This window comes from Crocodylus porosus, unplaced genomic scaffold, assembly GCF_001723895.1.
Source record: "Crocodylus porosus isolate Cpor-Errol unplaced genomic scaffold, CroPor_comp1, whole genome shotgun sequence".
NCBI classification, from domain to species: Eukaryota; Metazoa; Chordata; order Crocodylia; family Crocodylidae; genus Crocodylus; species Crocodylus porosus.
This window is the reverse complement of record NW_017728906.1, coordinates 45,352,225-45,377,553: the sequence shown is the minus strand read 5'-3', so window position 1 is coordinate 45,377,553 and position 25,329 is coordinate 45,352,225. Positions and strand designations below refer to the sequence as shown.

At 40.5% G+C, this 25,329-nt stretch overlaps 1 protein-coding gene across 2 annotated transcripts; it reads right to left on the bottom strand.

Annotated features, from left to right (window-relative positions):
• Nucleotides 1-202: 202 nt before the first annotated feature.
• CUNHXorf36 (chromosome unknown CXorf36 homolog) lies at nt 203-25,329 on the bottom strand. 2 transcript variants are annotated; one of them, XM_019529043.1, is made up of 6 exons: nt 24,935-25,329; nt 18,110-18,259; nt 16,644-16,908; nt 5,809-5,982; nt 2,071-2,359; nt 203-876 (listed from the first exon to the last, which is right to left on the bottom strand). In XM_019529043.1, exons 1-6 carry the CDS (start codon nt 25,156-25,158, stop codon nt 536-538), a joined length of 1,443 nt encoding a protein of 480 aa, XP_019384588.1. In that variant the 5' UTR covers nt 25,159-25,329; the 3' UTR covers nt 203-535. The 2 variants fall into 2 exon arrangements, with proteins under 2 accessions (XP_019384588.1, XP_019384589.1); XM_019529044.1 differs by lacking the exon at nt 18,110-18,259 and having other exon boundaries at nt 24,935-25,326.

The window sequence follows — 25,329 nt, the reverse complement described above, 5'->3', positions numbered from 1 at the left end:
TTCAAAGATTGGTTGTGATTGTTAACAGTAGCAAACTGATCAGATACAATTTTAATGGCACTAAAAATTTCTGCAAGGGAAGTCTTAAAAGATTCTATTTCCCTTGTAGCAAGTGTCTGCCTGCCTTGGATCACTAAGCTTGACCAGAGGGATGTAATCTGCAATAAACCTATTCCATCTAGTAATAACCCAGATGCCTTAATATTTAATTTTTTTTTTTATGACTGCCATGGAAAATTCCTTTAGGAACAAAATGTGTGAACAAATTGTATTAATCTTTTAACCCCCATCATGTACAATGATGTTTTAACACTTGGGCCTCTGGATTGCACCAAATATACAAATGTCATAAACATGCCATCTTTGAGTTCAGATGTAAACCCCAGGCATGTTATCTTTCATCTTTCTCTGTCACATAGGAAGCCTTGGCTTTTATGAATCCTTTCAGCTGCCTAATGAAACTCTTTCACTCTTTGAGATAGCCAAGTTGTGACACAGTACTCCAGTCTTTCCAGTAGGAGCTTCCTGTCAGCAGCTAATATTTGTCATTGTACTTGCAGTCAGGGTAGCGATAGGCAAAACGGGAATCACAAGATCGCAGAGGTCTCAAGAACTCCGTCAACTTCGCAGCTGCATCGCTTACTTCTTGGCTGTCCAGGAAGCTGTTTGCACAACGCCTTAGGAAGCTGTCTATTTTCTCCTGAACAGGTTGAAGGAATTTTCCCTTCAGGAGTTTAGGCAGAATTTCCTGACATACCATAATGAAATTCTGGTTCTCTCTGACTGTTTTACAGGACAGAAATGTAGACTGGCAGTCTGAAGCCAAACAGCTAAATATGTCTCTATATTCCTGTTGGCCATCAGTCAGTTGGCTACCTAATAAAGAAAATTAAAATATTTGTTAGAAACACCCATGCAAATCTTTCATAATCATGAACATTTGTAACTTGGTTAGAAAATGTCACTTAAAATCATGGTATGCTGCTTATTTATGCCAATATAACCTAGATTAAATCAGCACATTTCATTCCAAAGTAGGGTGGACTATTTCTCTCACTTCTGATATGCATATGCTCTTGATAAATAAATAAGTACTCCATATTACCCCGGAATTCTATTTTGCAGATAGGAAGGATCAAGTAATGAAATAGCAAAGGAATTTAGTTGGGCAGAATATAAATACTGATGTGATGTTACTATAAAAACCATAACAAATAGTCAAGACCTCAATTTTCCACCTAATAAAAAATCATTAAGACATAATCAATGATTTTGCACTAGTGAAAAAAATGGCAACTGTAAGATTTTTTTTAGGCAATTAATATCAAGTTATGAATATTTGGGAATTATTCAGCTGGCTACAGAAGCAGAGTGACTTTTAAAAAATAGAGTGTTTATTTAAAAAAACAAAATTATTAACTTAATTGGTTTACTACTCTTGGACCAGTTCTTGTTCCACTGGTATCTTACTGAATATTCTGTGTGATGAAAAATGGAGCTTAAAATAAGAACAAATGGAAAAAATGGTGTTTCCTTTGTTAATATATATTTTTTAAAAGTGATAAAGTAGCCTAAAATCAAAACAATTTGCTTACATTTCTACCTGCTAACTTACTTTTTTGTGACACCCACTATGTTTCAAACCAAAAAAATGACCAAGGCTCTGTTAAATATTAGTATGAAAATACTGCTGTGTTGTCTACTGTGGCTGGTCATGGAAATGGCCAAATAAATGTGAAGCTACCATGTGGTTCTGTGCAGGCTGCTTTAGATGCATTTTAAAATTTAGTGTAGTCACGGCACCATCACCCTTAACTGCACAAGTACAACTTGTATATTATTCCAAAAGTAGAGTTAGGCATGGTAGGACCTGGTTATGTTTTTGCTGTCACCTCTCAAAGTTTTTATGACCTAATTTATGAAGCATTTCTTGTGGTTAAAAAAAAAAAGGGCAAACCAAACCCAAAACAAAAATATACCAGCATAACAGGTGAAAGATTCCCCCTACCTCCCTCCACCTATCTTGCTGTGGCCTGTGACAGATGCTTATTCATTCAACATGCTGAGTACCTTCCTGCTTGTCAATGATTCCCAGTGTGCTGGCATCCCGGATGAACAGATGTCCATTGTTAAAAATGCCAAATGTGCTAGCATCAACACGGATGAAATAAAATAAGTAGTTCAAGTCATTGTTCCCCATAGAACTGACAACAGAGAGGAGCTGGAAGGCCAGGTCTGCTGCCACATCAGGAGAAGAGCTGTAAAACTCCCTCAAGGACCTGGTGCTGGCACTGACAATCAACCGGCCACAGGATCCCAGATACCTTGGAAATGGCCACCCCTCCACGTCTGGGAAAATCTGTGGGGAAAAAAAGAATATGATAGATACTCTGGTATTTTTGGTATGATGGTATGTGTATGTGATTATATGCAGGTGCAGAGTGTTTCTGTGTGTGCGTGCAGTATGAGCCAGGGATGTTGTATTGGCTTTCCCCTCCTTCCCTTCCTAGGATGCAGGTGGGTGGATATAGTTTGAGAAAGTTGTTGAAGGGGAACTGTAAGCATTCTTGGGAGTGGTGCTGCCTGTTGCCAGCTCTCAATTAGCAGGCTCTGCTGGTTAGGCTCTGACTGCATGACAGAATTGTTGGATTTTTTTAAGGGGCTGTGTTGCTAACTCCTATGCTTTGATGACAAGTCTTGCCATTTTGTTTTTTAAACACCCACCCTGGGTAGAATCATGTTATTACTTGAAAGTGAGGTTCTTGCTTTAAAAAAAGCGGGGGGCTTCAGAGGAATCTAGAAAATATGACCCCTCAAGACAAATGAAAATCAATCGTCTGCTTATAGTTTTCTATGAAGTGGCTAAATGCTCCTGCATCTCCAATTCTGAAGGATTACAACCCAGTGTTGTAAAGGTCTGTGAATACCACACATCTAATCAGCATCAGCATATTCTCTTTAAGCCCTAGGTTCTGAAATTGTGGAATAGGTATGAATCTTTGCTTGCTTGCTTTTTCTTTTTTTCTTTTTTCTTTTTAATAATGACTTCCATTCCTCCTGGTTTTATACAGGACCATGAAAAAGTGAAACCAGTGTACTTTTAATGACTTAAAAACTCTGAAGAAAAATAAAAGGAACCAAAGTCTCAAAGATTTTTGAGCCAAACTCATGAATTTGGGGGGCCCATCTTATGATTTTTGAATGTTTGGGTTTGGACTGGGACTTCTAGACATACCAGATGCTACAATGTCTGCTTTCTTTAGCCATGCATGTGTTCACATATAACTCTAAGAGAAATCTTTATCACAGGACCATCTAATAGTAGAAGCACGTGATATACTTATCATACACTTTTGGCCATTTCACTTCCCCTTTGCCCACTTTATCTGTGTACCCAACTTTCAGGATTCCAGAGCCCTGAGATGTTTCCAAGAGATGCTTGTATCTTTTAAAATTAACCTGCCACAAAAAATATTTTTTGTTCATTATCCCTTAGGGAGTTACTTTTCTAAAATTCCCTTGAAGTGAGGCACAGCACAGTAGATAATGCTCATTTTTGGATCAGCTATGTTTTTTTTATAATGAATCCATTGTCTGCTATCTCTAGAGTTTAACATTTTAAATTCATAAGAAAGGGAGACTCAAAACTCACTGAAAAGGCCAAGATAATAATAGACTTTAAAGTCATGAAATTTTTAGGCAGAGAGAGCGCTTATTTTAGGTTATTTATGGAGGTTTTGATGGCTCCTCCTGAGTCCCATACAGTTGAAGTCATGGTGACTTGCGTAGAGTGGGCTGGAGGGCAGAAATAGTTTCAGTAATTTGAAAAAAACCCCTCTGAACCATTTATAAAATACTTTCTTGTTGCAGAGAGAGAGCAACACAAGGCTGATAAAGTATCAAAATTCTACCTTTACGCCTTAGACTTCATTTAATGCAGTTATCCCATATGTGTTCACATCACATCAATTTAAAAATCTCATTCTCTCGTAAACTCTCAGAAAACAAATATTTTAGTTAGATTGTTACTCTTTCCACTCTATTTTAACTTGTTTTTGTCTCCCTAATGCACTCAAAAACAAGTGCTGGAGAAAGACTTCTGCTTTTAATGGAATGGCTGTCCTAATATTCCAGTTCTGTGTGGTTAACCATAGCAAAACAGGGCTGGAAGCAACCTCAACAAGTCATCTAGTCCAAGTCCCTGTCTAAACAATTCCAGATAAATATTTGTCTTACCCGCTCTTAAAATCTACTAAAGCTGGAGTTCTACCACCTCTCCAGGTAATCTGTTCCAGTCCTTAAGCATCACATCTATGAAGGCTGTTATCAACCCCACCCCACCAGTATTTTCTTCTCCAAACTGAATAAACCTAGTTCTTCAAACCTATTCTCATTAGTCCTGTTTCTCAATAATTTTTTGTTGCTTTCCACTGGACTTTGTCCAATCTTTTCACTTCTTTCTTGTAATATGGTGTTCAAAACTGGAGACAGTACTCCAGGTGAGGCCTTGGCAGTACCTGCTTCAGGCTTTTGTTAATCTTTTCTACAAAGACATTTAAGGCATTTAAAAGAATCCAGACATTTTTTTTTCTTTTGTAAAGTGAGACTTTGTATCTCCAAAAATATCAGGTGGTTCAAGAAGCTTTGTCAAGGTAGAAGCTTATTCTTGAAGTGGTTCCTTGTTTATACCATCTAGTGCACTAAGAGGACCTGACCAATGTCACATAGGCTACCAGACCAAGGAATAAAGAATAATAGACGCTTGAGGTGGCCATTTTTTCAAAGAAGCTCAGCAGCCGTCAAATAGGCCCCAGTTAGGCTCCTACAAGAAGTAATCAGATCTTCAAAAAATGCAATGTGCACTCAGAGAAATTCCCTTGAAGAACATGACAAACGGCTGGTACTGCATGTATTTGAAAATCTGGACATGGAAATGATCTCCATCCTGTAGTCTTCCCTGATTATGGAGATTACTTCTGAGTGGGGCTGGAGGATAAGGAACAACCTGGGAGAAATGAGTCTGTAAGAGGCTGCAAAGTATTCCAGAGGACAGGTTGGAGGAGAAAGACAATGGAAAGGCTAGTATGAATTTGCCAAGCTGAGCAGAAGTGGGCAGTGCTATGGAGGGGTAGTAAATATTTTCTCTGTGAAATGGCTTTTAGTAAGAGGAGAGGATAATACCAATCCCATCATACCAAAGTTGACATAAGGGTAGATTTGCAGTTCCCAGGAAATACTGGATTAGGTTTTGCCTGTAATTCAACCAACTACCTATGCAAGACTAAACCTTGACGTAGTTCTAACGTATTTGTTGCATAGCTAAAAGAAGGCTCAGGCAGCACTAAGGATGGAGAAGTCAAGCACTAGTGTAGCAGGAGTGCTCCACGGTAACTCTGCCCGATTTTTGCATGGCCTGCCTCATTAAATCATTACAAGCAATTTATGACCAAATGCAACATATTCACAATGCGATTAGAACGTAATGCATGCTGGACCTGTGCACAAACTCTGCAGATGCTCAGTTATGCAAGCTCTGATTCTTTGAGCTCGTGACTTTTTCTGGCTTCAGAGGGTACAGTGAGTACTCAGCATCTCCAGATTGCAGGTCTGAAACTTCAGGCTTGCCATCATTTTTAAGCCTCAATGATCAACCAGGTATAAAAGAGCATGCCACCCCATAATGCCAAGCCTAACTGTGACAAACCCTGTGGGGCTCCTTAACACCTGGAGATTGCCACATTCATCATTCCTGGGTTATCTTGATGTGGGTTTCAGGAGAATATCCCACCCCGAGGAGAGGCACTATACCTGTAACAGGATGGGATGTGTGTTCACAGACAGTGTGTAGAGGAGGCGCAGCTTGTCCCTGTCTGTGAGGTGATCCATATAGATGCTGCCGGCATCTGGTACTTCAGCATAACGTCTCACTATTCTGTCCAGGAGCCTCTGTGAGGGACAGCGCAGCATTGGACTGGGCAGACCCTGGAAAGGAGAAAGACGCTTGTGACGATGCCACTTTACAGCTGAAAGAGCAGAGTGAAGTACTATAATGTGCTCTATACAGGCCTATGCTATATTTGATAAGTCTAACAGCAGGTCCTTATATTAGATAGCCACCCCACCCTAATAGATACTTTTAGAAAGGGCTCTTCTGTATTACTAGTTATATGGATCAGTTCTGTGTTAGGCTTCTCATTTAAACCCTGAACCTGCCTTGATCACAGTCTCATCTTCCAATCTTTACCTATAGCTTGTCATCATGCAGGTTTTCAAGAAGGTGTGTTGTGGGCAGTCCCTGAACTTCCAATAAACAGGGAAGGTGACAGGCTTCCAATAAACAGGGAAGTCATTGATGACTCCACAGATGACTGAGGAGGCTGGATCAAGATCAAGACAAATCATTCTGAGATGAAGGAGTAGATCCTGATGATGTCAGGTCACAGCTCTTTCCCTTTGTCTTTCTCATTTATCTGGTTCCATAGTGAGGTGACTTTCAATTAAACGATTGATGCTTTTCTATGAAGAACCAGGGGTGTAGGTTGTAGCCGTGTTGGTCTAGGGACATAAGCAGACAAGGTTCTTTGGGCAAATATGATATCTTTTATTAGACCAACTTAAAAGGGTTTTTAAACCCGAAAACTTGCTAAGAACATTTTTTTCCAGCTATTTAAGTTGGTCTAATAAAAGATACCAGATTCACCTGAAGAACCTTGTCTGCCTATGAAGAACCAGGCAAGTCAGTGAGCTTGTTCCTTTCTATCCCTGCCACCACACTAAACTTGGTCTGCTTCTATGGTCAGCATCCCTCCACACAACTGTTTTTGGAGCTCTGCCTTTTAAGTCATTGAGTCTCTCTCTCTTCTTTTAATTAACATTTTCCACACATTTCCTGTCCACTTTAGCCTGTGACCCGGTTCTTCTATGAGGCTATTTATTACAGATGTTAGATACAATTTTAAAACTTGTATATACATGTTGTATGCAAGTGCATGCATAGGATAAATTACCTTTCTGATAAACCTCTTTATATAAATTATCAACAAGAAACCTTAATATCCTGCTTATTGATTCTTGTAAATAATATCAGCAACTGAATCTTAGGACTATATAGATTCATCAGTTGCTGTGTTCCTTTTTTAAATGTGAATGTTTGAATTGTTAAAGTATATACAAACATCCACCACTGGTATAAATGGCAATGCTTATTTACCCTAATGAATATTACCATAGATTAATTATTAAACAGTTGAATCTTCTTCTAAATCATAGAGGAAAAAACATGTAGAAATTTCACTGTCTTGTAGTGTATAAAAGGTACAAGTAGGCCATACAAATAATAGGAGAGTTTTTTTGGTTTGGCAAGTGAATAAAGCTAATTAGCTTAAATTAAATCAAATTATTTTGGATTGGTTGTTTGAAAGTTAGGATTTCTCCTGGGACATCTGAGGCCACAGTTCAGATCCACTCTCCACCTAATCAGAGCAAGACTGCATCAAAAGTCTCCCACATCTCAGAAGGTATCCAGGTTGTAGCTGTATTAGTCTAGAGGAAAAGGTAATCAGGACTCATAGTAGAGACAATATCTTTTATTAGACGAACAAGATTTTTGCAAAAAAAAAAAGGTATTGGAGAGAAGATTGTAACAAGATTACAACTGTAGTCTTTTAATTGTAAAAGATTACAATCTTAAAATTGTAAAATTAAATAAATGATTTAATAAATTAAAATTAAATTATTCTTAACATTTTAAAATTACAGTCTTAAAATTGTAAAAGAATACTATCTTTTCTCCAATGCCTGATGAAGGGTGTTTGTGCCCAAAAGCTGGCAATTAAAGGGTTTTTTTTACAAAAATTTTGCTGGTCTAATAAAAGATAACATCCCAGAAGGGCTTCTTATTTGTGGAGAGTCTGCCTCAAACCCTTCTGATGGAGCTATTCACTTTATCTGAAACACTGAATGGTCACTGAGCCAGCACACAAGAAAATGGCCCCTGGCTTTGTGGTTAGCGCACTTTATTGACAGGAAAAAGATACAGATTCAAATCCCCTCAGTCAAAAAAGAGAATTCAGCACCAGTTTCCCATCTTTTGGGTGGGTCCCCTTAACCAGTGAACTATTGGGTGGAAATGGGACCCTCCTGCTTTAGTAGTTTAATAACTATAGCCATTTTTGTTTGTTTGTTTTTTAACAGCAAAGACTAAGTAAATCAGAAATTTCAAATCATTCAGAAATGACAAACTATTTTCCAGCAAATAAACAATTTACCAAAAATACTTCACCTTGTTAGAGTTACAATTCCTTATACATTTCTCCTTTCTGGAACAGCCTTAGCAAGAAAATAAATATATATATTTTTGTCTAACATAAAATTATTAAGGAAGAAATGGAAGTTTTGTCTTACAGTTCTCTCTGCTGTGTTATTGCTGACTTTTTTGTCACTTTCCTTTGGAAGAGAAGTGAGAAAAAAATGAACAGAGCAGAACTGTGTTAAATGAGAGATAAATGGTAGAGAAATTCACTTATAGCTGAAAGCATATGCAAATATTTGCAAAGTTAGAAAGCACTGCTGTCTACAAGTGTATGTGATTCAAATGCTGAGACCCTTAACTAAATAGAGTACCAGCAGAAATGGCAATACTGTAATGCAATCAAAAAGTATAATTAACAAATGTTCTAACTCCAGAGCTTGTCCTATTGCCTGACCTTGTTCATATACTGTAATGATCATGACTGCTCATTTCCGAAAGAACTATTTTTGGTTTTTCCTAATTAAAACTATGACTGACACTTAGCTCAAGCTCTTATTCTTCCTTTTCCCCAGTACAAAAAAATTAGAATCGTACTGTATAGCGACTTGATTCAGATTGTGCAGCATGGATCTGGTAAGTGAATTTGAAGTATTCGGTGTAAGTTCAACAATTACTCCACAGGCAGAACACACCCAGTTGCAATCAAATAACCTTCAGGCTGCCCATTCATATTCACTGATTTGCAACCAAATGATAGTTATGGTATGGAATCAAAAAGATTGACTGAGTGCCACTAGAAGGTTCTGGGGGTTTTGGTTGTAGCCGTGTTGGTCCAAGGCCATAGGCAGGCAAGGTTCTTTGGGTAGATGTGATATCTTTTATTAGACAATCTGAGTAGTTCAAAAAATGTTCTTTGCAAGCTTTTGGGCACAAGTGTCCTTTTTTGGGCATAAGAGGCATTTATACATATACATTTGTCTGCTCTGACATGCTGGAGCGTCGGACTAGACTCAATTAATCGAGTCTGCTCTGCACATGAGCTGACATGCCTGGTGCTGTGGTGCACACATTTGTATAAATGGTGAAATGCATGTCAGCACTGAGAAAATGGTGGCAGTGCACTTTTGAACTAAAACACCTTCAATGCTGACGCACATTTCACCACTTATACAAATGCACGCACCACACGTATGTGTACAAATGCCCAGGGAGTGTCTGGTGTTGTTCTGAGATCTCCAAGGAATGAAAGAAGCAGAAAGTGTGACGGGGTTAGTGAGAACGTAAATGGGTAGAAATTAGGAAAGCAAAGGGTAGAGAAGGGAGGGGAGGGCAGGAAATGAGGGGGAAATAATGCCAAAGGTAAGCAAGGGAGACTCTGCTGTAGTTGAGTTCTCCAAGGTAGAAAAGAGGCAGTCTGTGAAAAAGTAAATAGTTGGACATTAGGAAGCAAAGGGTAGAGAAGGAAGGAGGGCAGGGGGAAGTGTGAATGGTAGGGCCAGGGGTAAATCAGGCAGGTTGCAATATGTCATGCATCCAATGTCTATATTGAGTCCATGATCTTTTGTATCCAGTAGATTTATCATGTAAAGTTCGTAGGCTCATTTGTGAAAGGTATTTTGTAAGTTCCCTTTGAGGATTAGAAGTGAGAGGTCAGAGCGGGAATGATTGTCTTGTAAGAAGTGGGCACCCACAGGTAACTGGATTTTTTTTTCTTTGATGGATTTTTGGTGTGCCTTCATGCCAGTGTGCAGTTGTTGTTTGGTTTCTCCTACATATTTTCCATCAGGGCATTTGGTGCACTGGATGAGAGAGAACATTTCTGGGGGTGCAGGTGTAAGATCCAGGTATGGTGATGGTTCTGTTGTGTGGTGTGGTTTCTTTGGGAGTGGTGGAGGTGTGTTGCCAGATTTTGCATTTCTTGTCCTGGCATGGTCTGGATCCATTTAGACTCAAACCACACCAATTGTTCTAATAAAAGATATCATATCTACCCAAAGAACCTTACACCAACAATTAATCCAAGTTCTTGGAATTTTAATTACTTAATAAAGCCCCAGTTCAGCAAAGCTCTATGCATTGTAGATACTCCAGTATTAAAGGCTTTAATAATACTGCTTGGGTATTTAAGGTTTAGCATTTGGGTAAGTATTTCACTGGCCTGGGACCTAATGCTGCCTATACACAGGGAGGAGGAAGGAGGAGGGCCATTTTAATTAGAGCAGTTCTCAGACAGCCGCTCTACTTAAAATGCCTCACCTTGTGTATTAAGACCCGGCACATTTAAAAATGGCTGTGGGACACTTTATCTAAACCTCATTCAATGAGGTTTAGATAAAGCACCCCCCCACAGGCATTTTAAAAAACGCAGGGGCTTAATGCATGATGCTGCAGTGACACTGGAGGGTGCTAATTAGAATGCAGAGCAAACTTGATTAACTGAGTCTACTCCAATGCATTCCAATTAGAATATCAACAAGCATGCGTATAGGCCACCTACATTTTTAGGGGAAATGAACAGGGATTCTGGCTTTTCTGCTACTGAAAACAAACTTCTCGTTGTCAGCTTCACTAAAAATTGTCTGGGAGAAAACCTGTTTTTTGTATACAAATCCCAAACTGTTACAATTCAGAGGGATGGAAATAATAGTTTGTCAATGTAAGATCTTAAGTATCTTACCTCTATACTGACAAAGGTATGATGACTAAGCTGTCTGCATAGTTAGTTCCTGGTCAGTTGCATGATTAGCCAGCAAAATATGTCTATAGTCTACTGCAATCTTCTTTTTATGGCATGACTTGCAGTGACATATCAACTGGCCTCTCTAGGTATTTATGTAACACACTCAGAGTTTACCCTAACCCAGAGGAGTTCTGTGAAAGTCAGTCTTCCTGACTACTCTACAATCAAAATCCTACCAACAGATAAGCAAAGGATACATTCAATTCAGAAATTCTGCCATCTGCTGTTCATACTGAAGCTGTACTGTATGATATATTTTGTGAATAAATCCTTTAACATGGGTGGTGGCCAACCTACAGCAGGCATGGTACAAGTAGCACAGGCAGCTTCTGTGGGTGGCACATGGCAGATCAGGGAAAGGACAAGTAGCACAGCAGCAAGATAGGGCAGAAAGTAAAAAGCAGAGCAAGAGTTTGGGCAGGGAGCACAGGGCAAGGAACAGAAAGCTGAGCAGCGGATTGGAAAGGGGGAGGAGATTGGAGTGGCAATCAGGAAGGTGCAGGCTTAATTTGTGCACACCTGCCAAAAAGATTGGCCACCCATGGCACTGAAAGATGAATTCGGGCTGCAAACACTAGGTCTGGATTTTTAGCCACACCTAGTTTTTTTGAGTCTGGAGGGAGGAGTGGGCATTTTTCATCCCATTACAGAGGCTTACTGCAAAAGTTAAGATCTCGCCTCATTTTTAAATTCCATCACTTTCCTTATCCACTTGAAGTTGGTGTTCAGACCTAGAGGTCTGCTTCAAGCACATCTCTAATGACAAAGAATCACTGCTCAGTCTGGGCCCTGGCTAAGGGCAATGGCAAAACAATTCTCTGGTCCTTCCCTGGAAAGGTCAAGCCATTACATTAATAAAGCACATGTTTATACTGATTTAGCCAGGTGAGGCTATACAGATTGTGCCTCAGGGGCTAAATAGTTTATAGCTCCTTTCATGCGATTGGAGTGGACTGATACTGATCAGTGGCTTCAAGCTTGAACTTAATTGTACAGAAGAACACACTGTAAAAATTGAGATTTCTGAAAGCACCTTGACATTGAGTTTATCTTTCTCTCTCCAGCCCCTTCTTGGCTGCTCTTCATTGTTAAGATTTAGAAATAGACCCTGTGGGAGATCCCCCTCCATCCTGTTGTTGCAGTTCACCCCAACCAGGGGTGAAGAAAAATAAGCAACATGGTTTTAAGCAATGAACTTCACTGTTCCAAATGCAGGCACTGCAGTAGGCAGCTATTACTACCATACAGGATAATCCAGTGCTTATTCACAAACATGGAGTTAAATCCAGGTTGTCTCTGGGGTAAGCGAGATTTTAGTATCAAACTATTTGTAGCTTGCAATAAAACTTTTCTTTGTGGCAGATGAAATAATCACAGTGGCAGGCAGCTCAATTGATAGCTCGGTCAGGGAGGGCAGGCAGTGCAAAGTGAAAAACATTATTTCATGGTCTGTCATTTTGATTCAAGTATGTTAAGGTTTGTCATAACTCACTGTTCTATAGAATAAAATTACTTGAATCCAGTAGCTTTACCAGGTCTTCGATGTACCTAAAGCTACAAGGAAGGACAGTGCAAGCAGTAACTGAGTGACCGTGGGATGTACTGTTACCCTGAGGGCATCAGTGAAACTCTGAATGTTACGAGAATAATGCCAATTACTTCTGCCAAGTGGTTGCTGTTACTTATTCAGAGTTGGAGGGGTGAGGGTTTCTGTCAGTCAGGCCATGCACAGGTACCAATATGTTGATACTGTGCAGATACTATACCATTGAAATCACAGCTCAAGATGGCACACCTAAGGAGCCCTCTCTGTTTAAAACTAAGAAGGTAAGTGGGAGAGATCTCCAGCTTCATGAAACTGAACAGGTGAGAGGAACACTCAAGAAAACCTCCTGTGAATCATTTTACAGTGGGTCTGTGTCAGAAAACTTGGATCTGAATTTAATCTCATCCCCTCCTCCCTTCCCCCCTCACCCACAACACCAGTATAGGGATATTTGGATTCCAGCTTTAGGTTCCACTTGCCATAAGAAGAGTGGCCATTTTGTAAAACTTGTGTCCTTTTGGGCATTTTTGATCACCTCCAGATATGGGGCTGGAATCTGGTGGTTTGATTTGATTTAGAAGTGAAAGGAAACAGAGCTCTGCTCTTAAATGTGTCCAGTTTAGATTCCATTAAAATTAATTTATATCCCATCCATGTATGGGATATGATATATAACATGTATGGGATACATATGCAAGTATAAGATGCAGTGTATGAGGGTTTGTTTTGTCAACTGCAGTGCAGTGTGCCTGCTGTGGTGGAAAGACCATGAAGATTTGTTAACTGCTTGAAAATTACCAAGTGAATTTGTCCCTGCGTTTGAAAGCTCTTCCCTCCCCCAGTGCTGAGACCAGTAATTTGCCTTGCAATTGCACAGCAGCCAACATGAATTCAGCAATGTCCTCTGCCTGCTCCCCCCCCCACCTCCGCCCCCCAACACCGTGCTTCACAGAGGCGAAATCTGATCCTGTGGGAGAAATTGGAGAGGCTGAAATGCAAAGGGGTACTCAAATGGAGCTCACTGTGTGTTTAGGATTTCGCCCTGCGTGTGATATTTGTATGTGACACAACCCAGCCCAGCTGAGATTGGGTTTCAGAAAAACTGAGAGTGTGGGAGGTGAGAAGGAGGTGTAATGTAGTGGCAGAGGGAGAAGAATAGCACTTTTATAATTCAGTCTCTCTTAAGCAGATCTCTGAAAGAACAGAGTATTTCCCTACTTGGACATACATGAGCAGTTTCAGTAGATGGAAGTTTTATGCACTTCAGTGCTTGATTTAAAGTCATTTTACCCCTGTCTCGAGACAACGCAGTATTGAAATATACTCCTTGAGCAAAGCCTGCTTGTTAGGTGGGTTTCCCAAGCTTGCCCAGCTATACTATTGTTTTTTCCCACGTTAGCACCAGTAAAGCACTCCACAATGCCATCTTGTGGGGAGAGAACTGCCTCAGCGTGCATGGGAAACTAAGTTCACTGCAGTGTTTCAAAAAGAGGCATATTAGCACCTCAGAAGAGAATGTGGATTTTAGGTAAAGAATATTCTTTTCTAAGTGCTGGAAGCTCCAAGTCCCTTTCCTTCTTCTGTTTGATAAGATGATTAAACAAGGCACAAGGTATTGTTGTGTATGTTCAAGCTTCAAAGGAATATTTCCAAAGGGACATTGTTGTCATCATTGGGTCCCATTCCTGTTTTGCCTTCTGCATCAGATGTGTGCTCCTGTCTGCCAGCCTTGCAAAGCTTCAGCTCTCAGATCCAGCTCTTTTCCCTCCTAGCCTCCTCACCAGTCACCACGGTTCTGTTGGTCCAGACATGCTCTCAGTGGCAGCAGGGTAGGGTTTGCCCAGGTGCAACCTGGACACCTTTGCAATGCCACAAGGTCACTTAGCATGTGCCACACTGCTGAAATGTGCGTCTGCCTGCCCTTAGTGTTACGTCAACTGTGTGACACCACCCTCAGAGTCAGCTCTGCTGGCTTTGCAAGGCTAAAAGGGATGAAAAGCAGGCAAAACTCATTATTATCACGAAGACAGCAGAGTTGAATGAACGCACCCAGCGTGCAGTGCTGTGAAGGGAGAAGATGCTATTTCTAAGAAGTTCCTATTCAAACTAAATCCTCACTTTAAAGAGAAAATGCCACTTTTCAGGGATAAAAAATATCCAAAGTCTTCCTCACAGGTTAGATTTTTTTTTATTTTTATTTTAAATATGCAGGTACCAACCCTCTTTGATCCTCTCCTTGGCAATGGATATCGCAACACTGCCTCTAGTTTAGGGTTTGTCTCTTGACTGAAAACCATACTCAGCTGAAGCTGGCATCCTACCCCCTGGCAGGAGGGGCAATATCTTGGTCAGTCAGGCATGCTGCAGCCATTGCTTAGAACTCAGTGCTTCTTCTGAGTAGGTTTGTTTTAAATCAACTCCCTCCAGCTCTGCCTCTTCTGCTGCCTGGTTATCAGCTCACACCATACGCTTTTTCTCTCTCTCTCTTATTTTCCTCCCTCTCTCCAGGACCAGCAACTGTCCAGCAGCTCCTCTGCAGCTAAGAGTGTGAGTGTGGCACGTCTCCCTTTGCTCAGCCTTTGACACTTAAGGATTCCAATAAAAAGGCCAGCAAACTTCCTCTTGCATGATGCATGTTGCTATAGATGACCTGGGGATTAAGAAATAGTAACCCTAGTTTGCTGGGCTCCAAGCCTCAGGAACGTGACCTGAGCTGCTCTGTGAGGAGGACTCCTGCCTTATGCCTCAGAGGGGATCTTGGATGTTCCTCAATGCACTGCTTCCACTGAGGCACCCACGTGCACACAGGCATCAGCTGAAGAGGCAGGTGCTCTCTTGCCCTTCAGGCAGCAGGAAAAGTCCCTGGTGGTGGCAGTAGAGAAGGGATACTAGTTAAAAAAAAAAAAAAAAAAAAAAATAGTAAGATTTCGCAGACATCTGTGTTAAAAAAAAAAAAAAAAAAAAATGGTGCTACTGTCCCAAAGGTTTTGCTTCAGGGTAAAAAAAACCCCATTTAGGAATCAGGGGTCAGGCTACCCTTCCAGAGATGAAAACTACATGCATTAATTTTTTTTAAGTGACTTATATAGCAACTGGAGAGGGGGACCAACACATCCTCTGGGTTCATTGTTGACACCTCCTCATTATTGCATCATTAGTCATGTGATAATTGCAAGGCTCCAGGTGCTAGAGTCACACGATCATGCAAGAATTTCAGTTTTCATTTTTACAAATAGGGTTGTGGCTGCAGAATCTCAAACACCAGGCAACGAATTAAAAAAAACAAACAACCCCCACTGTTCAAGAAAATCACAGTGTTTGGGGTTCTGGTTCATGATATTTGAAGCTGGCAATACTGGGATATATATAACATAGCTCTGGCTAGAACCCAGTTAGGATAAGTCAGAACTGGAATCCTTTTCTTCAATGGCCAAATGTGAATCCTGAACTCAACCCCCCAGAACATTAGGAACATCCAGCTTTTCTGAGCCTTCATGGCTCAGTTGTATTTGGACCAAGACAGTCGATTCTATTTCTTAAGGGCCAAATCATAGTTGGAAAATAAGGGGGGGCTAATAAAATGAGGGTACGTTCTGCCTCTCCTCCCTTACGGCTCAGTCTTGTTCTCTCCAGCCACTCTGAATCAACACCTTCTGACAACCAATTTTGGTGAGACACTTCCTGAAGGGCTGTAGACAGGTACTGATCAGCAGAGGAGGTAAATGGAGCTAAACAGGTTCTATAAAAAAACCTCCCAGCTCTCCACTTGTTGAAAGTTAAAATAGGCTGATTTTAATATTAACCTGATTCATTTTCTGTCCTGCCTGGCAATAATTCATGTGGCACTGAAGAGCCCAGAGAGCACTTTTGTCCTGTCCTTGTGTCTCTCTTCACAGTCATAGTTCTTGTGGAGCTTCATTAGCTTAGAGCAAGCTAATGTGAAGGTAGATAAGTATAGCAAGCCACACCAGTTGTGTGTTTATTTAAAAAAAAAATAGCAGCTATAATCTCCCAGTTTCGGGTAAGTGAGATGAGTAACGGGGAAATGGCTGCCAAACGGCTCTGCTCTACATAAATGGTATGTTTTTTGGAACTTGCTTACTAACCTGGACGAGGTCCGGGGTGAGGCGCTTTGCTTTCAGCCACTTCTGGAATCTCTCTGTCTTCCTCAAGACACGCTCAATGCTGCAGGCTTTTGTATTGGAAACCGAAGTACAAATTCTCTTGTCAGCCTGGTCATGCTGGTATTTGGTGGTTAACCTGGTGATGTCAACCAGTCGCCAGCTTTTGGCATCATCAGTGTAGTTCCCAGAATAACTGAGAAGGTAGTTGGGAGGCAGTTTCAAGTGAGGAGAGAGCCAGCTATCAAACCTGCCAAACCAAAACAAGGTCCCAGTGGAGAGCATGTTAATCAGCCACATGAAATCGGATAACCTGGGCACCACTTCCAGCTTTTATGTTAAACTCTACAGGCTAGAAAAAGCATTTCATCACTCTGAAATTATGGAGGGCAATAGTGAAAAAGAGATCAGCAAGTTTCAGAGGCTTCAAATTTGATTTCTTGGTAAGCCTCTTTCCCTGCTCCTTGGACTTCCTTGTAAACCTTGTAAAATGCCTGTAGGTATGCTTAGCAACCCATGATGTGGCTATTTAACAACAGTGCCTCCATACCAGTAGCCTGGTACTTCTGAGTGACCCTATGAGATACAAAATAATGCACTTTCAGTAGAGGAAAGCCTTGGTAACCAACTCAGTTTCATTTTAGGCTTATGAGCCTGTACTTATAAAGGTGGGGGGGGGAGGGAGACAAGTCCTGTCAGGTATACAACATGTAGTAACCCCTTAAAAAGTCTGGAAGCATGCCAGCGGGCCTCTATCATCCGCTGCAGAAGCCACCAGAACTCCAACAAAGAAGTGTGTATATACAGCCGGCCCTTGAACAACGTTATATATGTTCAGATATATATGTTTCCTAACAATATAGAAACAATTTAGAAAACAGCTGTGTTCATGTGTTTTCCTAATATATTTAATATTGTGTGGACTGCATGGACAAATGGTTATAAATGAGTAAAGATTCAAATAATCAATGTGAATACATTGTACAAAGATGAATGGTGAACCAGGGAGGGAAAAGAGGAAGAAATAAGATTCTTTAAGGGTTTCCGCCAGATCGTCCAGGTCTGTAAATCTGGGTCAGTCATAATGGCAATGGTTCTGTTCTGAAATCACCTTTTTACAATTAATGTAATATACCCAGGGACTGCAGTACAGATCGTAAAAGTAATTACTAGTAAATATAGCCAGTATAACAAAGCTGAGGTCCAAAAGTAGTTCTTGTTTAATAGGGAAAAGATTAACTGTGCTTCTGTGAGGGACTTTTCCTATTTAAGGTCTCACAAAACAATTCATAAAATAAAAAGTTAAATCCTGTCAGTGGCATGGGTGTGAGAAGCAAAGCAATGGCATGGATAGCAATGCTTAGCATATGTTGTTTGTGAATGTGACCACTTGTCCAGGAAACAATTCAATAGTTCTTTATAAACTTCCCAGAGAGATGTCACTGTGTTACCAAATGTCTTGCTGTTGTCTTATCACAATGGCAACTAGTGGGGTATCAGCTGTCATTGCTGATAGTAAACATGGATATTTTCCAGGTCTATTCCAGGTATTCTTTTGATGTGGTGTGATTACATGAGCCATGCTGCATGTGATGGGGATTCTGTAAAGAGAATGAATACCCACTGAAGTCCAAGCTGCTTTTTTTCTACCTACAAGGCTAGTGTATTAAACAGCACTGATCAGTGCCTCTTTCAGTTGCTATTTGATTGTCTTTGCACCCTGCCCCTGTTTTCTTCCTAATACACTGTAATATAGCATGTAAAATTGATCCAGCAATTACACTCCAGGCTGCATAGGGTGGAACGAACCACCCCCTTCAGAAAATACTGTGATGGAGCCACATGAATAGAGATATTGACCATAAAGGTATTTTCTTTCTCCTAAAAAAAAATAATGCAGTATCCTGTGAAGCACACTCCTACAAATGTTGGGTTGGAATGACGGAGTTATCAAGTTGATCTCAGTGAAACATCTTGTTTCAAGAAGGTTAAAATGCTTATTTTTGATGTGCATTGTATTATATATTAGTCAAAATGATGATGTTGAAACTAAGGCCCTTGAAAATGTTTTTTTGTGGAAAATTTCTATGAAATCAACACATTCCTATGGAACCCTTGAGTCCACTGAATCAGCATTTTTCAGCAGAGAATTGTTATGGAGGAAAAATCAATCTGCTCTAGTACACAAGATAATCCTTAGGTTTGGTTGTCTTATTTTTTTCCTAAGCCCTTGGCCAACAAATTTTAATATGGGTAGTTCAAGGGGGAGGAAGGGCATGCTATAAGGCTCTCTTTTCAGTCCTCAGCTATCGAAATCAGAGGTCTGTCTGAGCCCATTATGGCCTATGAGGCTAGTGAACTTAAGACATGATGGTTTCTATAGTCAACATGATATGAAGGAATGAGATGACCAGTATCATGTCAGGCCACTTTTGGTCCCCAGCCTAAATGACCAAGGACAAGTTGACTGGAGGCAATGCTGTAGTAAGGCTCAAAGCTGCACTTCCAGAGTCACCCTAAGATGCTTAACCATGCCTTTCAAGTGAGTTGGTGGGCTTAGGAAGACTTCTGACCTTGACCTTTTTGTGGACCATTACTGCCCTCTACATACTTAGGGATCATAGCTGGGGTCTGGCAGCTAGCAACAGCATGGCTCCTTACTCAGCTGTGATCTCATGGCAAGGGGTGGAGGTGGCATAGGAATGCCAAGGGGTAGCCTTCTGCATAGTTTGGCAGTAACTAAGGTGAGAGAGTGTTTGAACTGCCCAGTTCTCTGGGGAGAGGAAAACAGAAAGGGCAATTGCTTCCAATGCACAACTCGACTGTAGCTATGGAGATATTGTGCTGATCTGTTCCTCTCCACACAGCATTGCATAGGAGGAGAACATATGGGCTGTGCAATTACATGCTGAAGAGTTTTCTTGTTTTATCAGCCCCCTCAGCCATGCCCACACATGTATTTAATATATAATAATATAAGGGCACAGATGAGTATTTTGTAAGTAAATCTGTAACACATGCAAATAATATGACTTGAACTCTAACTTTCCATAGCATAATGTCAAACATCCAATGCCAATAAAGTCTCTGAATTAGGAAATCCTTTCCTATGCACTGAGGAAAGATTTATAATTAGATCTCATCATAAATTAAAGTTAATAATTCAAAGTCAAAGTAGGATTGGCAAGAGCTTCGGTGGATACAATGAGATGAAAAGGCATTACCAAATTAAAGTAAGTTTGAAAATTGAAGCTGAAAAGTTTTTGATCCTGAATAAGGCAAATAGTGCAAAGGAACTTTGAGAGATACTGTGTGGAGAAGCATGGATCAGTGCAACATCTTCATAGTAACAGCAGAGTTGTACAAGAGAAGCTATTTCCCGTTCTTTTTTTCTTGCTCCACAAAACTGGGGAGTTCAATTCCCTAACCCCCATCACCCTAGATGTTTATTTAGATTTCTTCTGTTCAGAAATTCTGCTTTGAGTGTTAATATGTTTAATCTATCCCTGCTTTGATCAGTTGATGATTTCTAGAGCTAAGTGAATCATTTGCATCAAATAAATTACACCATAAATTACCCAACTGTGGAATGGTGCCGTTTCCTTCTTTTAGTTATATAATGTAATGTTGCACTCCTCTCCATAACCCAAAGTAGAAGGAGTTTGCTATGGCACCAGCTCTCACAAGAACTTGGCAGATTCATTCCCTGTAGCGAAGGTTTGAAGTTGTACACATTGCCACCACATTGTACTGGAAACCTACCAACCATCACAGCTACTTTCATGCTACCAGCTTTCATCCTAAGCACACCACTAGAGCCATTGACTACACCCAAACTGTGTTACAGCCAGATCTGCTCTGACCCCACTGACCAGGACGAATACCTTCAGGACTTGGAGCAAGGATTCTTGCAGTTACAATGCATCCCAAAACTGTAGCCACTCAGATTAACAAAGCTAGACTCAGATATTGCTCTGACCTGCTACAATACCAATCCTGGGACAAGGACAACAGACTCCTTCTGATTGTCACCTATGTGCCTCAACTTGAACACCTAAGACAAAACATTAATGGCCTCCAACCCTTCCTGGAAAAGGATGATTGTCTCAAGACAGCCTTTGGGGACAAACCTGTCTTGGCTTACAGACAGCTTCCCAACCTTAAACAGTGTATGTCAGCATACTAATGAACATCCATTCTCACTAAGGCTCCAGGCCTTGAAATAGACCCAGATGCCTGATCTGTCCCCACATCAATACAGACCACAGCATCACTGGACCTAATAACACCATTCAAGATTCATTCATCTACAATTCTACCAATACAGGGTGATCTCTATGTGTAAGTAAGAATGAACACTGTTCCGATGTCAGCTACAGAAAGACACAAATACCTGGGGCAGAGCACCTTAACTTGCCTGGACACCCCATTACTGACGTCAGGACTGCTGTTCTCAGGCAAAAAAAAAAAAAAAAAATTAAAATCCAGTTTTAACAGGAAACAGCAGAATAAGAATCTGTCCACGAACTAGACTCTGTTAAGTATGGTTTAAATGGGACTGTGGATTCTTATTTCAGTACCTGAATTAGTTTTTGTGACCCCCTTTGTTCCTGTGGGTTTACTGCTCATTTGTTTTTCCCTCCTGCCACTCTCTGTCCTGCCACTCTCTTCCTGTCCCTGTTTCTGTTCCCCACCTCTTGTCTTTTCTATTCTAATTCCTCTCTCCTTTTTATACTCAGCTTCCTGCATGTTCTTTCACAGCATCTGATGAAGTGAACTTGGGTCCATGAAAGCTTGTGCTGTACATATATATCCTATGTAGTCTATAAAGGTACATATCTACCCTGCCTTCATGGTATTTATCATCAACCTGAGACTTCTTTTCTGTAGACAAGTTAGGGTAGGATTTTCAAAATAAAGAACAATAATGCTTATTTATTATTGTGGTTTGATTTGCATGTTACTTCCTTAAGTCTCTAATCAGTAAGCAGCCTGCTGTGCTAGGCATTGTATGTTGCACAACTGGAAGTAATTTTTTAAAATGTTGAGCATAGGTAGGCTTTATGATTTGAATAATTCAAATGTGCATATACATTCGAGCCTTGGGCCAAACATGCAGATGGATAAATGCAAATTGTTGCTTCTTACACAGAGCCATATACAGATGCATGAAATGTAATTCTGAGTGCTGGTTTGAGAAAGAATGACATGATTTCTTCAGCAGAACTTAAAGCATAGTAACACCACCATCCTCACAATGCTTCTGTTTGGCATTGTGTATAGCAGAGACTTTGATGGCATGACATGCTCTCCAGGTACAAAATTCATCCTTGCATGGTGCCACAATAATAAATTACTTGTATCAAATCTTACAGTTGGGGGTCTGCAATTGCTTGACCAACACTAATTGATGAAGATTCTAAGCTGCCTTCACAATTAATGTTTTTGTTTCAAAACATTTTTCACAGTGATAAACCCAAAACGAAAAATTGGAACTCCCACCCCCACTTTCATTATGGGTCAGATTGAATATATTGTTTGACCCAAAATAAAATATTTTAATTTGGGCTGAGGTTTTCAACTATTAAAATGAAATTTAGGTAACTTTGCACCTGAATGTCCTTGCAACCCCCCAAAAATAGAACACTTCATTTAAAAATTGTCAACATGAAGCATTTCACCATTTTCAGCTGCTTCTTCCAGTTGCTTGTATTTGTGGCTGGATTTATTTAACTAACTTTGACACACAGTCATTGAATAGTTTTTGTCAACCCCATTCTACTTTTTTCAGTGATTAGGACATTGATTGGAGCTGGGGGGAGTGATGATACTAACCACTTTAGAGAAAAATGTTCAAATAAGCTTATCAGTCTGCTAGAGATCTGTTTTGAGTTGTTTGTTTTTCTTAAATCGCTGGCAACATAAATGTGCCTTATTACTAATTAATTTACATCATTTGACTGTGCAAAGTGTAACCATCACAGATAATTAATAATTATTGCACTTTTAGTAAGGCAAAAGCTTAGATTGGAGGGCAGAAGCAATCTTCTCCTTTAAGGGATATGTACTCCACTGTGTACAGTATTCCTATGGGGTCATAGGAGAAGCTCTTGGACATTAGGAAGCTCCTGCACATTACTGAAGGCAAATTTAGATACAGAAACAGCCAGTTCAAAAGTCTGCCTAGGTCCCTGTTCTGCACAGGGCTCTGCTGTTTAGAAGATAGTTTTTTCCTCCTATCACTATGCAACACTCAAAGGACATGCGCAAATATGCAGATGAAAGAACTTCTTTATGGTAAGGGGGACCAGCATCTGGAATAGACTTTCCCAAGGAGGCGGTACAGTCCCCAGCCTTGGAAGTCTTCAAGAGGAGACTGGACAGACATCTAGCTGGGATCATTTGATCTCAGCTGTATTTTTGCCCAGAGCAGGGATGTTGGACTTGATGATCTTTCGAGGTCCCTTCCAGCCCTTCATTTCTATGATCCTCTGATCTTCCAGTGAAGAAGCTGCCTTCCCTGCTGAAGCATCTTGTGCTCAGGTGACTACTACAAGCAAAAAATATGTAGAGTCTATGCTTGCTTAACCTGCTATAAGACATGCTGGTCTTAATAGGAGAGCAGAGAAACTGATCCTGGCACCTTACATGAGTGTTCTTTGCTGCCTGGGGTTATTGGGGGGGGGGGGGGTTACTAGTACCACTGCCCCAGTGGCAATGGAATGCTAATGCTGTTACCAGTGCACATGGAGAAGGTAGCGCAGCCCCATACGGTGATGACAGAGTAACCAAATCTGTATACCTGTAGGTGATGGCACTCTGAGTACATTAGCAGACTTATTGTCACTATATATCATTCATGTATATTGCAGTAGGTCTTCAAATCCCCAGCCTGAGCTTCAGTATCCGAAGTCAGTGGTGCTATGTTGATTAACAAAAGTGGTGGATCTACCAATAGTATATCAACTGCAAATTCACTCTGCTTTTTCAGAGCATGGGCTGTATCTCACTTGCAAAGCATCTAGCACATGGCATCTGTGCGTTGTTGCAAGACAAATACTTGACAACAGAAGAGAACTCCTCATAAGTAGTAATGTGTACTAGCTACTCTGCTTTTATTCTGCCTGACTTTCATGGTTGATATAAGAATGCCAGTGTTGTGAGGATCACAAGCCCCACAGGCCAGAGATCATCTTTCCTCTATGTTCTTGTGGAGTACCTAGCACTGTGAAGCCCTGAGTCACCGTTGTAATAAAAATAATAACAACAGAATTGATGATTTTATAGTAGTACTGAGTCAGTCTCAGAAAAAAGATGTTATGGTTTTACCGAGGTACATTTTATATGATGATGTAGAGATACAAAATGTCATGTGTCTAATATTACTGTAGTTGCATTCCAGTACAAAAACTATACTTTCACTACAGTCCTTTTCCCCTTAGGTTCCTAGATCTATAAAAGAGAGTGTCCAGAGCTCTATAAATCACATTAGAAACAATAAACCTTTCCCCTTCTTTTCTTTCTTCTCAGCTACAACAGAGTTCTGCTTTTAAGCCTGAAATTGGCTGGATCAGTCTGCAAATGACTTAGATACAAGTTTAATTAATCTAGAAGCACATGCAATTTTCACAATTGTCTTTATGTTTGTAGTGAAAACTCCTAAAAGCATAATAATGCTTTAGCCTTATCTGCAATTAGGCCAGTGTATCTAATTTGTAAAAGTGTGTGTGTGTGTGCGTGTGCGTGCACTTGCACGTGCACAGACTTATATATACATTGAACTTAACTAGCATGTGCACATTTTGTGATGCAGTTGGTACTAACTTAAGAAAAACCCATATGGCTCTTAGTGCTAATGCTGTGGCTAGAGTGACTTTATACAGCCTATGAGGAGCTTTACTCCTCAAATGTACCTTCCCTTTGGTTAGCTGCTTATTAGAAAATAATTCCACAGATATTTAAGCAGATAGGTGTACAGTTTTTCCCCCAGTGCTGTTTCAAATTGGTTCAGAGCCATTCCATAAGCAAAAAGTTATGAAGTTTAACTGACTTCATATTTAACTTTTAAAAGCATGACTCAGGACTGAAATGTGATGATTTCTTTTTAAAAAAACCCATACTGTAGACATTAATTATAAAAACTTGATGTGGTAATGGAAACCCAGTGATAAATTGCTTTTTACAGTAGTTTCTTCCTAAAGTACTTGGAAATGTTAAGGCATCTTTCACATTACTACGCAGAACATTTTCAAAACGATTGTGCTGAGTTTTCTGACCTTATTTCCTCTTTAAAGAATTTCTTGCAAATCGACGTCCCGATGCAGGCATTGCACTTATCAAGTCCCAGAAAAGTCCGGCCAAAACTGTAGCTGGGTTTGACGTGGGGCACCGTAGGAGAGGTGGTTGCTTCTGAGAGAGGGCTGCAGCTCAGAGTCAAGAACTGAAGCAATGGAAACAGACCTACAACATTGCTGGAAAGGTAGTAGATCCAGTACCCCATCTACAGTACCTGCAAGCACTGCCTTTTGGAAACGGCTTAATTCTATATTCTTTGCACCTTTTGATGATCTCTGTCTGCGGTTGTTGGCCTCTCAGTGCAGTGTGAGGAACTTGGTCCAGGAGAGGCATAAACCATCCCCATCCTGCCAGCTGGTTGGTGGGTCTATAGATT

Bases quoted from the DNA above. Each gene is read 5' to 3' on its own strand.
- CUNHXorf36 (XM_019529043.1), bottom strand. From the start codon at position 25,158: ATGGGGTACTGGATCTACTACCTTTCCAGCAATGTTGTAGGTCTGTTT. The intron at 18,260-24,934 runs GTCAGAAAACTC...TTCTCTTTACAG, and splicing joins TTCTTTAAAGAGGAAATAAG to AATCCCCATCACATGCAGCA. The intron at 2,360-5,808 runs GTATAGTGCCTC...TTTTCCCCACAG, and splicing joins CACATCCCATCCTGTTACAG to ATTTTCCCAGACGTGGAGGG.